The sequence below is a fragment of the Eucyclogobius newberryi genome, unplaced genomic scaffold (genome assembly GCF_026437365.1).
Source record: "Eucyclogobius newberryi isolate DKJ021-1_F unplaced genomic scaffold, fEucNew1.0.hap1 SCAF_15, whole genome shotgun sequence".
Lineage (NCBI taxonomy): Eukaryota > Metazoa > Chordata > Actinopteri > Gobiiformes > Gobiidae > Eucyclogobius > Eucyclogobius newberryi.
In genome coordinates this window covers 2,347,065-2,362,221 of record NW_027315779.1, presented here as the reverse complement: position 1 = coordinate 2,362,221, position 15,157 = coordinate 2,347,065, and the positions used below count along the sequence as shown (strand labels likewise).

Below are 15,157 nucleotides of genomic sequence, written 5' to 3'. Positions count from 1 at the left end.
CATCGTTGCAGCCCTATTTGTTGATATAGGTGAACCTGCTTTTTTTTTATTTTTTTTTTTATCCTGCTTTAAAATGCATTTTGCAGAAACGTAACATACTAAAACAGCTTTATGATTGTCCCACGTTTGTTATGCATTTATTATCAATCATAGAGGAGGACAAACCGTGCACTGTCAAATCTGAAGCCTAAATTGCCATATTCCTTTAATTTTAGGCCATTCTGAAGACCAGATAATAACAAGAGTAACAGCACCAGAATGATGATTACAGCGTCTTTTCAGTCACTCCCCAACACTGACTATACATAATAATAATAATAATAATAATACTAATAATGATAATAATAGCATCCATTCATTACATTACATATCGACTGAATTATTATCTCCGCAATACAACATGAAAAATGTGACAAGTAAAACAAAACTGTCTTCAATAAACAACATTTACACTGATACTTTGCTTTACCTTAGAGAGAAAAAGGCGGAAGAGCTGGGTTTTTTTTGTGAATGAACGGGTGGCATTCTACGTACAGTATGAATCACCACAACAAAGTTCGAGAGAGGAGGAGGAAGAGGAGGAGGGTGGGGGGTGATGATGTCATCGGAGGTGTCGGCATGGGGGGGGGGAGCTGCGTGAGTCATTGAGAGAAATGAGAGAAGACGAAGGAGAAGAAGAAGAGGACGAAGAGGGAGAAGGAGAGAGGGAGATAGGTAAAAAAAACACATCACGTAGGGGGGTGGGGACCTGCTGTTTGTGACCTGTGGATGAGTCACCAACATCGCAACAGCTTTAACTCCAAACGCACCAGAAGCGACGGAGACGAGAAGTAAAAGGTCTGGATACTGGAGGGAGTCAATGCAGGGCGTTCAAAACACGACACCAGGAAAGATCATTCGTAGCGACGCATGGGTTTCATACTAGAGTCGATACAGCTGGAGGGAAACTAGCTCCAAACCGTGCAACGCTTGATAGTTTGAGTCGTTTTTGACGATTTACTTATTTATTACGGCCTTGGTTTGCTTTGTTTAGATTTTTTTTGAACAGTTCTAGATTTTGCAGTATTGTGTTTACCTTGTTCTTTTAGATATTAACTTACTGTATCTGCGAGTCCTCTGTGAGTCTGTCTCCGGCTCCTCATGTCGTCCAGCTCCCAGTGTCGTCCAGCTCCCAGTGTCGTCCTGCTCCCAGTGTCGTCCTGCTCCCAGTGTCGTCCAGTTCCCAGTGTCGTCCAGCTCCCAGTGTCGTCCAGCTCCTCATGTCGTCCAGCTCCCAGTGTCGTCCTGCTCCCAGTGTCGTCCTGCTCCCAGTGTCGTCCAGCTCCTCATGTCGTCCAGCTCCCAGTGTCGTCCAGCTTCCAGTGTCGTCCAGCTCCCAGTGTCGTCCTGCTCCCAGTGTCGTCCTGCTCCCAGTGTTGTCCAGTTCCCAGTGTCGTCCAGCTCCCAGTGTCATCCTGCTCCTCATGTCGTCCAGCTCCCAGTGTCGTCCAGCTCCCAGTGTCGTCCAGCTCCCAGTGTCGTCCTGCTCCCAGTGTCGTCCTGCTCCTGCTGGGTCGGCCTGCTCCCAGTGTCGTCCTGCTCCCAGTGTCGTCCTGCTCCCAGTGTCGTCCTGCTCCTGCTGGGTCGTCCAGCTCCCAGTGTCATCCAGCTCCCAGTGTCGTCCTGCTCCTGCTGGGTCGGCCTGCTCCCAGTGTCGTCCTGCTCCCAGTGTCGTCCTGCTCCCAGTGTCGTCCTGCTCCTGCTGGGTCGTCCTGCTCCCAGTGTCGTCCAGCTCCCAGTGTCATCCAGCTCCCAGTGTCGTCCTGCTCCTGCTGGGTCGTCCTGCTCCCAGTGTCGTCCAGCTCCCAGTGTCATCCAGCTCCCAGTGTCGTCCTGCTCCTGCTGGGTCGTCCTGCTCCCAGTGTCGTCCAGCTCCCAGTGTCGTCCAGCTCCCAGTGTCGTCCTGCTCCTGCTGGGTCGTCCTGCTCCCAGTGTCGTCCTGCTCCCAGTGTCGTCCTGCTCCCAGTGTCGTCCTGCTCCTGCTGGGTCGTCCTGCTCCCAGTGTCGTCCAGCTCCCAGTGTCATCCAGCTCCCAGTGTCGTCCTGCTCCTGCTGGGTCGTCCTGCTCCCAGTGTCGTCCAGCTCCCAGTGTCGTCCAGCTCCCAGTGTCGTCCTGCTCCTGCTGGGTCGTCCTGCTCCCAGTGTCGTCCTGCTCCCAGTGTCGTCCTGCTCCCAGTGTCGTCCTGCTCCTGCTGGGTCGTCCTGCTCCCAGTGTCGTCCAGCTCCCAGTGTCATCCAGCTCCCAGTGTCGTCCTGCTCCCAGTGTCGTCCTGCTCCTGCTGGGTCGTCCTGCTCCCAGTGTCGTCCAGCTCCCAGTGTCATCCTGCTCCCAGTGTCGTCCAGCTCCTGCTGGGTCGTCCTGCTCCCAGTGTCGTCCAGCTCCCAGTGTCATCCAGCTCCCAGTGTCGTCCTGCTCCTGCTGGGTCGTCCTGCTCCCAGTGTCGTCCAGCTCCCAGTGTCGTCCAGCTCCCAGTGTCGTCCTGCTCCTGCTGGGTCGTCCTGCTCCCAGTGTCGTCCTGCTCCCAGTGTCGTCCTGCTCCCAGTGTCGTCCTGCTCCTGCTGGGTCGTCCTGCTCCCAGTGTCGTCCAGCTCCCAGTGTCATCCAGCTCCCAGTGTCGTCCTGCTCCCAGTGTCGTCCTGCTCCTGCTGGGTCGTCCTGCTCCCAGTGTCGTCCAGCTCCCAGTGTCATCCTGCTCCCAGTGTCGTCCAGCTCCTGCTGGGTCGGCCTGCTCCTCGACTCCACTGTCTGGAACGTTCACTTTCGCTCATTAAACTGTTAAACTTGCCTCGGCCTCGTGACTCCGCTTTTGCATTTATGTCACAATATGTCATTTGTCGTGCGCACGTGGGTTTCATTCATCTCCTTTTTGCTTAAATAAGATAAGATTCGTCACGCTCAAAATGTCATCAAAATGTCATTAAAATAGACTTCAATCTAACCATTTAACAATAATATTAGAATATACTTTGAATATACATCAACATTAATGCAACAGTCTACAATGATACAATTTGTGCATTATCTTTTCACTCCCCAAATGTGATGGTGATACTACACATGTACAGCGGTGGTGGTAGAAGTAGTAGTAGCAGTACCACAAGAAGAAGTAGCAGTTGTAGTGGACGTCACGAGCACTTTTCTGGAGCATGGGATTCAATCGATGGCGAGTGGAAAGATGAAAAGCGCCACACAAAAGGCCCATCTCGTCTGTTATGCTATTTGAAGTATGTAAACCGGGCTTAAATGCACTACGGGACACAGGAAGCCCAATAGAAAGGGCACCAGAGGGGAAGGGGTCATGCTTGAGATGAGTCACCGGCAATGATAACAACCCCCCGCCCCGCCCCCCTCCTCCTCCTCACAGACAGAGCCATCCAATCAAACGCGGGAACAGAAGATACGAGGCGAGAGGAGGAGAATCTGGATGCAGCCGGCAGCGTCCCGGGAACCTCCCATCGGAAAATACAGGGATGACGCCGAAGACGGAGGGAACGGGGATTCTCTGGAAAGATAAAGGTGCAGGGAGGGAATCGCTAACACGGCGGGTGACGGGGGACATTTAAAGCGGCCTAAGCTGTGTTTTATGTCACATTAACAACGGTTTGATGTTAGCAAAGATCACACATGACACGGGAGGGCATCCGGTGTGTAGTTTGTATTCATCTTCTTCCACTCGTCAATGGTAATAGCCAGAATTTTGATGTGAATTACAAAAAATATGTTAAAGACTTCAGCTCTGCATCCATTTACTTCAATTTAAGTTGCTGCATGACTATATATTACACTTTATAAGCTATATTATAAGCTGTATCTCCAATAAAATATGTCAGATGATTATAACTAGGCTGTATCTCCAATAAAATATGTCAGATAATTATAACTAGGCTGTATCTCCAATAAGATATGTCAGATAAGTATAACTAGGCTGTATCTCCAATAAGATATGTCAGATAATTATAACTAGGCTGTATCTCCAATAAAATATGTTGAATAAATTAAATAGTTGTGGAAATAATACAATTTAGCTCAATATCTGTTTTTTTTTTATGTTTATCCCGGAGATCAGACTCTAAAGACTGAACAGTGCCCTCTAGTGGAATTCAAAATAACAAATCACCCGGTTTGTTGGGACAAGATTTATTGTGGCAACTTTAGCTTGTGATTAAAGTGTATTGCTTTTAAATTTAGTGTTTTACTAAAAAGAAATGTGCAAAGACTATTGGAAAGAACGGCTAATTCAAAAGGACATATTATACCAATGGCCTGTTTGGACCATGTTATACATCGTTCCTTCATCTAAAACATGCAGTTGTGTTTGGCTTAAAGGTTCTCTTGTTTTTCTAATCGTTACTTAGTTTGGTGGTCTAGAACAGGGGTGGGCAAACTATGGCCCACGGGCCACATCCGGCCCGACCGGCCTTTCAATCCGGCCCGCCAAGCTTGTCCATGTAATATTAAAAAAATATATATTATATATATATTTTTTTTTTTGTCTTCCTTTTTTGCCCTCAGGCATCTGTCTGCATTTGTATCCTTAATAAATATGACATGAAAGGAATTAAATAGATTCAAATAGCCTATATTTTACAGAAAAGTGATATTTTATTTGATATTTAATTTTTGGGATTTTTTTTTTCACACCAACGATGGCGGGCCGGCCCTCCGCTACTTGCCTGGATTTGAATATGGCCCTCGGAGGAAAATAATATCCCACCCCTGGTCTAGAACCTGTGGTTGTTGTTGTTGTTGTTGTTGTTTTATGGCGGTTGGCATCCAAGTGTTGCATTACCGCCAGACTTTATTCCTCAGACTTTTCGTAGTCCTCAGACTGTCGTAGTCCTAAAAGTTCTTCTTCCAGTGCCTTGACTTCCAGTGCTTTGTCCTCAGACTCTGTCGTAGTCCGTAAAAGTACTCCTTCCATTGCTTTGGTGTTACAAAGCCCATGAGGTCATGATATGTCTTTGTGACTAGAATAGTTGTTGTTGTTTCAGAGACCAACCGGCTTTATGGTCTGGAGAGACGGGAGATGGCGGAGGAGAGTGGATCGGTGGTCGAGGGCGTTCTGGACGGCGTGGAGGAGCGGCCTTTTCTGGCTGCACGTGCCCGGAGGCGAGGGGGGTCCCTTGGCTCGTCCGAGGGTTCTGGGAATGGGCAGCGGGATGGGGCCGGGGCCGCTGGCGTCCGGGGCGAGAGCAGAGACTGCGGGGCGGTCGCGGAGCCCGCACGGGACGGTGCATCCCCCGGGGAGTGGAGTTCAGTGGCGCCGCCGAGGAGCCCGGCTGCGGCCGTGGGGGTGGTCGGGAGTGCGAGCGTCCCCGGAGGTGGCTCGCCGCTGGTCGTGCGCGGGGACGCGGCCGGGCGGCGGAGGGCGACCGGAACCGGACGCCCGGGTGGAGGGGACACTCCCGCGTCCGGTGCTGAGGGAGGCACGGCCAGAGGAGCCATCGCGGGTGTCCCCGCGGCGACGTCCGTGGACGAAGCCGGGGAGAGCCCGGCTGGAGCCGCGGCGGTGGACGCCGGGCGGCCGAGGGCGACCCAGTCCGGGGCGGGACGCGGAGGGGGGCAGGGATGCGGCGGATGCGCAGGAGACCACGAGCGCGGGAGGCGCGACGCTAATATTTATCAACAAGATATAAATGAGAAGTAAAGCTGAGTTCTATAACAGAATCCCTTTGTGATGTCATCAATATGCGACGTGGCATTGACACAAGAAGAAGAAGAAGAAGAAGAGTTTGGCTTTAGTGTATGGTTGCTAGGTAATAGTTGAGGGATTAGCTCAACCTATGCTATGTCCAACCAGGAAGTACAATGGTCAAACTGGGGACAAATAGACAAAATGTTTAGTCAAATCTGAAATACAATATATCGACTTTAACTTCACGTTTGTTTCATTCATCCTGTTTACAAGGTCTTTTCTCCCTGAGCCTCACAAAAAACACTAGATTTTTAACATCAAATTGCTCTCATTGCAACCGCGTCCTTGGATTAGCATGTCAGGGCGAGCTGGTGATTCTCTTTGCTACCAATAGATGGAGCGCTAAAACATGAGATGCAAGTGTAAAGACCAAATACCAATGGAAATGCTGCCGCAGATATCTAGACTACAGTGCAATCCTCTTTGCTAGGTTCACGTTTTATCTGAAGGATCGCATCTTGACAAATCTGTTTCCCAGTCTCTCGCAACATGCTTTCTTTATTTTCTCAACAGTCGGTAAATCACAGCGAGCGGAACATCTAACAACCAGCAGAAAAGTGAGGCACGTCCTTTTCGGAAAGATGGCGCGCTCTCCGTCGCGCTTAAATCAAAAACGCCGGTCTTATCTCGTGATAGTTTAAACATGCGCGCGCGGCTTTGGCCTGTGCGATCCCCGGCAATTACGGCGGAGAAACACTTCCCAGTCTTTGCGAAGCTCCTGGCGCACTGAGGGCCAAGGAGCCAAGGAGCCAAGGGGCCAAGGAGTGAGCGACATGTGGATTTGGAGAACACCCGCACCCGGTGACCCCGAGTTTGGATGTTTGGATGATGTCTGGGTTGTGTGAGAGAGCTGGGTCACTGTAGTTCAAATCAAAAACGGTCACGAGAACGGTCCGTAAAGGGGTTCGTTTCGGCGACGTCGGGTCTGGACGACGATATGTTCACCCGACTTCTCGAAATTCAACCGTTCGTTAAAGCTTCGTTAAAGACTTTAGCTCGATTATCTTCGGTGATTCGTTGGAAAGATGTGTCAGTGTCGGGACGGGAGAATCGCGTGAGGGCGTGTCCCGTTTCTTCAAGGTGAACGGCTGATGAATAAACAATAATGAGAGATGTTTTTGCAAGGTTTTGTTGCAGATGCCTTGATTGATTGTAGTGAAGCGGCTAAAATAGTGTGTGTACGTAACTGGAAATAAAATCATTGAATTTCTGACCCGCTTAAGCCGTTTTTCCCACTCGGAAGTTGGATCTTCTGAGTTTCCGAGGCCACAAAAGCTGCAAATGAACCTAGCCTAACCTGCTCTGTTAGAATGGCAAAAACGTTGACGATTTAGCCGCAAAGAAGTTGATTTTGTGTTTAGTTCCACTTTAAACGTAAGATGTACTAATTCCTCTGCTCGTCCTCCGGGGGCAGTGCAGCTGGGATCTGGGTTAGAAAAAGAGCCTCTTAAACAAACTACATGTTGATTTAAAGACAATAGGTTATAATAACATTCAAACCTGCTTCTGTTTGCTCATGTCAAATGTATTTATTGACGAATTGACAGACTTCTATATGTATTTTATTGTATTTATTCTAAACGTTGTACTCTGGAGAGGGAACATTTCAACTGGCTTCCCCTGTATAAATAAAGGTTCATAATAAAATAATAATCTGCTCGTCAGTGGATACGTTATTTCTATGGTAGTTTTTTTAAGAACATTTTTATTTTACATTAAAGTTAAAGACATATTATGCAACTTTTAGAAGCTTTTAACCACATACTTGTTTTCCTTGTCATTAAACCACTCGGGGTTGTATTTAAAGTGATTCATGAGCGTTAAGAGCGATCTTTATTCTCCTCTCTAGATTCCGCACCCACATTTTATTTTCTTAAACGACACAAGAAGGATTTGGCAGCGTCGCGTAGCCATTTGAGCACCAATGTCCAAAAATTAAAGTAGAATCTGCGGCTCGCTAGGGTCGTTTCAGATCAAAATCGCAATTAAAAATGTTAAAAATCCGACGCAGCGATCCGCGGATGTCCTCGATTTTGACGCCATGAAAGCTAATGCTAAGAACTCTGTGCGAACGTTTTTTAAATAAAGAAATAAACCGATCGAATACTGCGATAAGTGCCAGAAAAGTTACACAGTGCCGCTTTAAAACACTTCCAAACCGCGTCGGTACAAAGCGGACGTTCCGTTTTATCCCGAGTGCCCGCGATCCGCTCTGTTTGCTTTTTCTTGTTTATTCGCGGCCTTTTCTCACCTCAAACTTGACCTCGCGACGCGCCTCAAACGTGGACCTGAAAACATGTTTTGCAGGAGACTCTTTTTTTTCTTCTTGTGTTCAGGATTTCCAACCGCGGCGAGGAAGTCCAGCGACCGCCGAGTTGGTCAGCGACGGGTCATTTTAGCAGCTCGGCGTCGGACACACGCGAGGCGACAAACCGGCCGAGTTACCGCCGCCTGCTCGCGATTATTCACCGCTCCCACGACGACGACGACGACGACAACAAGACGCGCTGAGACACTGGACCAATCAGCTGAGCACGCCAACTGCACATCCAAGCACAAAAAACGCATATTAAAGACATTGTTATCGAGTAAGATTTAACAGATAAACAGCACAGACGGGTCAGAAGCACAGTGAGGTGAAATTTAAAGAGTGCATGTTTCCATTTTAGAGATGATTATTCAGGTAAGAATCAAAATTATAATAATAGGGACCATTTTAAAGCAAAATTAACTGTTTTTGTTCTATTTACAGCCCAAAAAATAGACCTAAATGTAAAAAACTTTATTTTATCTGGATGTTTTTGTCAGATTTAATATTATTTTGTCCTTTAGAAAGTACATTTTCGCAAAGCCGCTCACAAACTTGAGTAAAAAGTATCATGTCGGACCTCGGGAACAAAAGAAAATGAAAGATTTCACTTTTGTTTGGTCAGTCTCAATAATCACTGTTTTTGTTCAATTTACAGCCCAAAAAATAGACCTAAATGTAAAAAACTTTATTTTCTCTGGCTGTTTTTGTCCAATCTAATATTATTTTGTCTTTCAGAAAGATAAATTTCAGTCGGTCACAATTTTGAGGAAGATGTCACATGTCAGACCTCGGGAATGAAAGAAAATTTAAATATTTCACTGTTGTTCAGTCACAGTCTCAATAATCGTGAATAATCGTTGAGTCGTGGTGTTTTTTTTGCAGTAGAAAGTAAATAAACAGCACAAACAAGTCAGTGACACAGTAAAAATCATTTATACATTAGAATAAGATGGATGAAATCTGAAGAGCAGATGTTTCAATTGTAGAGATGATGATTCAGGTCAGAATATGTAGAATAAAGAATAAAACATGAATAATTCACTGTTTTTGTGAGCGGCTTTATGAAAATCTACTTTATAAAAGTCAAAATAATATTAAATGACAAAAACAGCCAGTTTTTTACATCAAAGTTTATGTTTGGGGCTGTACATTGAACAAAAACAGTTCATTTTGCTTTTAAAATGGTCACAATTATTATTTTTGGTAATTTTATTATCATATTGTGACCTGAATAATCATCTCTACAATTGGAACATCCGGTCTTAAGATTTCATCCATTGACATCCACAAAAAGCAAATATAGAGCTCAAAAAGAGACGATACCAGTGATTTTAAGACAATTTATTACCCCAACCGCCTCTTTACACTTCAACCCGTGCATTTAATTTCCATAAACTGGACAGTTACAGAAGAATCTGTGCATCGTGTCTACAGTGTTTTCACATTATTATTTTACACGGAAAATGCTTAGTGGATACCCAACCACCCAAATCCCATTTACCCGGTTAATCCCACCGAACCCAACAAAACATTTAACTTAACAGGAAATAAAACGCGCTCGATCGTCAAAGTTAAAAATCTGACATACATTACAGTGCATAAATCAATATATAAACTTTCTATACAAATGAATTGACCTCATCGGAGAGACTGGAGATAATTTATTCTTTATTCAATGGCGCGACACTGCCCTCTGGTGGCAGCGGTGAGAACATGCACAGGACATAAGGCATACGTTTATGTACGCTCACGTCATGGTCGCGAAAAGCACTGGACACGGAACCATTAGAAACTCATTTGTCAGTGTATTACATCGAAACGGATTATGGATATTGTATGATAAAACAGACAGTAGCGTGTTAGCCGTCCCCCCCCCTTTTCGTCGGGATAAAAGACCGATTTTGTCCCCGTTATAGTGGGATGCGGCGGGCCCGGGACGATCAGTAGATGAACAGGACCCGAGTGCGGGGCAGCGTGGACAGGGAGTCGGCCATTTTGCGAATCCGGGCGTAGTTGATGAAGCCTCGGAGGAAGAGCATGAAGCCTGGGGCGAAAAGGAGACGTTACAGCTTTAAATGTACCGTATTTTCCATAATTTTTCATAATTCAATTTTTTCAAATATTTATACTTATATACTTAAACTCCGGAGCTACTTGTATGTGATATTATTTGTTATTTTCACACTTGCAACCGCATTTCATACTCCAGTGCAACTTATATATGTTTTTTTCTTCTCTATTATGCATTTTTTGGCTGGTGCGACTTATAGTCCGGAAAATACGGTAATTTAGCTTCAATCATCTTTAACACTGATGCTGTGGTGATACTGATGATGTAGTGCAAATCGGAGCAGTCCCTCGATCCGTCGTACAAAACGTTTCAAGAAGGTAGTCATCGGGGCTCGTCTTTAGATTGAATGCATCCTAACCGCAACTAGCATGTTAACCGCAACTAACATGCTAACCGCAACTAGCATGCTAACCGCAACTAGCATGCTAACCGCAACTAACATGCTAACCGCAACTAACATGCTAACCGCAACTAACATGCTAACCGCAACTAACATGCTCCCCGCAACTAGCCTTCTAAGGGCAACTAGCATCCTAACGGCAACTAGCCTCCTAAGGGCAACTAGCCTCCTAAGGGCAACTAGCCTCCTAAGGGCAACTAGCCTCCTAAGGGCAACTAGGATGCTAGTTGCTGTTAGTCTCCTAAGGGCAACTAGCCTCCTAACGACAACTAGCCTCCTAAGGGCAACTAGCCTCCTAAGGGCAACTAGCCTCCTAAGGGCAACTAGCCTCCTAAGGGCAACTAGCCTCTAACGGCAACTAGCCTCCTAAGGGCAACTAGCCTCCTAAGGGCAACTAGCCTCCTAAGGGCAACTAGCCTCCTAAGGGCAACTAGCCTCTAACGGCAAATAGGATGCTAGTTGCCGTTAGGATGCTAGTTGCCGTTAAGAGGCTAGTTGCCCTTAGGAGGCTAACAGCAACTAGCATCCTAACGGCAATCAGCATGCTTACCGCAACTAGCATGCTAACCACAACTAGCATGCTAACGGCGCACTTCCTGGTTCTGGTTTTATAATTAGACGCCGACAGTAGCGATTGGCCGAACGAGTTGAGGCGCTGACATAACTCGACACAGTTTTGTTTTGTGTTTTTTGCGCACGGCGGAGCGGCATCGAAGGACACGTTCCCCCACAGAGACAGTCTAGTGTCGCTTAACCTTAACTACGTGGACAAAAATCCAGTATAGCCACTTTAAAAGTCTGTATTCTTTAGATTCAGGACATTAATATTGTCATTTATGTCTTCATTTCTTTAGAACATTTAAATGAATGTAATGTTGGTTATATCGCAGCGGGACAAGTGGAGTTGGATTGTAGCCGTGAACGCAGAAGACATTGGTTTGGTTTCTATGACGCAAAGGAAAGTCCAGAGGGATTTCCATGTTCTGGTTGGTTAGTGCTACGTTACATTTACCAAAGTATCACATAAACGAGCGCAAGCTACGGACTCAAATGCACAAATATTTGAATACACGGTACGGTCATTATCTTTGCTACTTACCCATAACCAGAAAGACCCACCACAGCCAGTACTGCCCATCGAAATACCCAGGGAAATATGTGGAGAACTGCAACCACAAAGCACAGGAATGAATGTTAGTTTTAGTCATCAACTATTTATTTTTTTTAATTTAAATGGGTTAAATAAAATTTAAATAAATAAATATGTATATATTTTTTTTAAATGGGTTTTTGGTTCTAAGATTTTGTAAATTTATAGAAAGCATAAACAATCAGCATAATTAAATAGGTTCTCTCACTGATTTTATTCAGCGTCAAACAGTTTTTATCACTTGTTATTTCTTTAATTTATCTGACCGGGAGCCCATTTATCTGACCGGGAGCCCGTTTATCTGACCGGGAGCCCGTTTATCTGACCGGGAGCCCGTTTATCTGACCGGGAGCCCGTTTATCTGACCGGGAGCCCATTTCTCTGACCGGGAGCCCATTTCTGCCATTTGCCAGTGGAAGTCTCATTAAAGGACACATATTATGCATTTGTTGTACATATATTTGCCTTTAAACATGCTATTGAGCATTTTTAGATTTCAACTTAAATAATGTATTGAAAACCACACTCGTTCACTATTCGTAGGCGATCCCTCATTAGGATTCAGTGTTAGCGCTCCATCTACGGGCCAGAGAGGGCATTGCAACAGAAGGAAAGAGCAAAACAAAAGCTAGCCATTAAGCAATTCGGCTTAACAAGTTGTATAGACTTTAAAAAAAAAGCTCCACCTATGACGTCACGAAATTTGAAACTGAATATTTTCTGAGGTAAATTGGATTCACGAAAAAACAACTCCAGGTGTGTTTTTGATGAAAGGGCGATGTCATAATCGGCTTAAAAGATAAATAAAAAGGCAAAATATGTGTCCTTTAACTTCGCAGCCAAGCACACGATCTGTCCGAACAATCGCAATCAAATCTGATTTCTAGACGCTCGGGAGTCGAGTCCGTTACCCTGACGATGAGGATCCATTTGATGAGGGACAGGCCGAACCCGGAGATGGCGCCGTAGCGACCGGCCGCCGAAGTGGTCAGGCAGAAGGACAGGAAGAAGCCGATCCAGTTGAACAGGAAGGCCACTGAAGCAGAGACGACACGTGGAAGCGGTTAGTAAGTAAAGACAGCGCCCCCTTTAGGTCTGTGAGGGAACATTTCACTGATATTTCAAACTGAAGTCAGAGCTGTGGCATTAGGGAGACACAACACCGATGAATGGATTAGGTATCAATTTACAAACCTCCAATACTGATACGATACTCAAATTTTGCTCGACAATCAGATTTTTACCAACTTCAACCCAGTGAATATTGACATGTGATACTTGTGTTTTGTGTACATGTTTTGCTTCTGTAAAACGACTGCTATTAGCATATTATTCTAGTATTTAAAACTCTTAATATTTTAGAATGTTTAGATAACACGTTGCAGTAGTTTTAGGAATATAGGTATCGGTCGATATCTTCAGATACTCAAAGCACAAGTATCGGTATCGGACCTGAAAAAGCTGAACCGGTGCATCATGTAAAATGCTATTTGATGTGAAAAATGTTTCTTCTAATAATATATAGAGACAGATAGCTAATAATTATAAAATATTCAAGAAAAATACAACACAGTGTTGTATTTAAGTCGCACCTTTTTTTTTATCGTTTTGGCCGGGGTGCGACTTATACTTATATTTATACTTATACTCTGGAGCGACTTATATGTGATATCATTTGTTATTTTCACACTTGCATCCGCATTTCATACTCCAGTGCAACTTATATATGTTTTTTTCTTCTCTATTATGCATTTTTTGGCTGGTGCGACTTATACTCCGGAGAATACGGTAGATAGAGCACATAACTTCGCAGACAAAATTAAGTGACGATTTTCGGACTCACAAGCATTTTTAGCGATTATGAAACTATACATTAATCTAAAAATGTAAGAGCGCCTTCAGTTGCATAATAAAGACAATTCACCACGTAACGTTGCCACAAATCTCAGTCAGACTCACTGAAGAAGGTGAGCATGAAGATCCCGTCGTTTCCTATCCTCAGCTGGTCCGCGTCTTCAAAGTCGTCCCTGGTCACAAAGTCCTCGTCCTGGATTCAAACACAAATTCACACAAAGGCGGTCGGTTTAAATACTTTTATTCAGTTGGTTTTTCTGCACTGCAAAACAACACCAAAAACACGACTTTCAGGAGGACAAATCAGAACCTTCAGGTCAAAACGCATTTATAATTCACTGGCATAAATAATGATCGAGGCTCGAGTTTCTCTCAAATATTAGATTACAAACGCGGGTTTAAGTGGTGCTACAGAGGCGTTAATGACTAGACCTTTTATACTTTACTCTAATCGTTGATAATACTTGATTGTATGCACACTTTTCTTTTTAAACTGTCAATATGTTTCCACAGCGGCCGCGATGAATGAACGTCACAACTGTAATAAAGTTCTAGCTAAAACAATCTCCATTTTGAATATATTTATTTAAAAGTTTGTCTTTTTTTGATTGATATAGAGGGTCTTAAAAACGTGTAATATAAATTGCCTCAGCCTTTAATGAAGTCTAAAATTAACAATAAATTACCATTAAAGTATTTTCTGTGAAGAGGTAAACTAGTCCATGAAACAATTATTTCTTCCACTATACGCAATATTCTTCCAGAAAAAGAAAAACTTGAATTTGAAGTTTGAAGATGGCGTGAACAAATGTTTGTTCTTTATACATCCAAACGTAAACCTCTACTGCCTTCACTAATATCTGCAGGTTTTGTAGTACTTATTGTCTAGCGTGATGTTTAGTACGCAGTAGCGCTAATTGCTAATGTATAATCTGCGCTTACCACTTCTACGCGCAGTAATGTTTCCTGACGAGGCTCTGGTGTTAGTCGCGCGGTCGAGCAATCGCTAATCTAACCCAACCCGGTCGGCAAAACGGCGCCGGGTTTTCATAGTTTGGAGGCTAACGCTAACTCTCCCTTTGACACCGCGCCGGAGCTAATCTACAGTTTTAGAACTTTGCAATAACATCGACAGCACATGAAGCAATGTTGGGTGATATTAAGAGGTTAGTCAGATGGTAAAAATATCCAAAAATATGATGCCTTTCAAGTACAAAAAGCACAGATACGTTATTGCGATTTGGCATGAAAACGTCACCACAAAACCAACGCCACAGCACGACGACTTACCGTGACCTCTGACCCAAACGCCGCCATTTGGGGCGCTTGTGTCACGTGAAGCTACAACTATGACTGCTGCTACGAGCACTACATACACAGAGAAAACGGCGTACAATAAAAGGGATGGGTTCTGCCAAAGCGGGGCCAGGAAAACCCTCCTTCATTGTCAGGATTACCTCGAATGAACTTCGGATTACATCGTCAAAAGTGTCCCGTCGCTCCCTGGGCTGTGTCTGCGGCGGGAGCAGCGGGCGTGGCAGAGAAACAACACCAGGCATCAGATTAAGTTCACCAGAAAAGCCTTTGTTTCGGGTTTTCAACTATTTTTCTAAACCTCAACATTGGGATTCGGGAT

General features: G+C 44.9%; 1 protein-coding gene across 2 annotated transcripts in view; it reads right to left on the bottom strand.

The window, feature by feature from the left end:
- Positions 1-9,984: 9,984 nt before the first annotated feature.
- The window catches only part of LOC140360496 (NEDD4 family-interacting protein 1-like), a 115,411-nt gene continuing 110,238 nt past the window's right edge, over positions 9,985-15,157 (bottom strand). The window contains exons 5-9 of one of the 2 annotated variants that reach the window (XM_072445711.1): positions 14,979-15,035; positions 13,627-13,714; positions 12,579-12,703; positions 11,617-11,683; positions 9,985-10,090 (exon numbers count right to left, since the gene is read on the bottom strand). In XM_072445711.1, coding sequence (XP_072301812.1) covers positions 9,987-10,090; positions 11,617-11,683; positions 12,579-12,703; positions 13,627-13,714; positions 14,979-15,035 — 441 coding nt within the window. In that variant the 3' untranslated portion in view covers positions 9,985-9,986. The remainder of the gene's footprint in view (positions 10,091-11,616; positions 11,684-12,578; positions 12,704-13,626; positions 13,715-14,978; positions 15,036-15,157) is intronic. The other variant, XM_072445712.1, reaches the window with a different exon arrangement.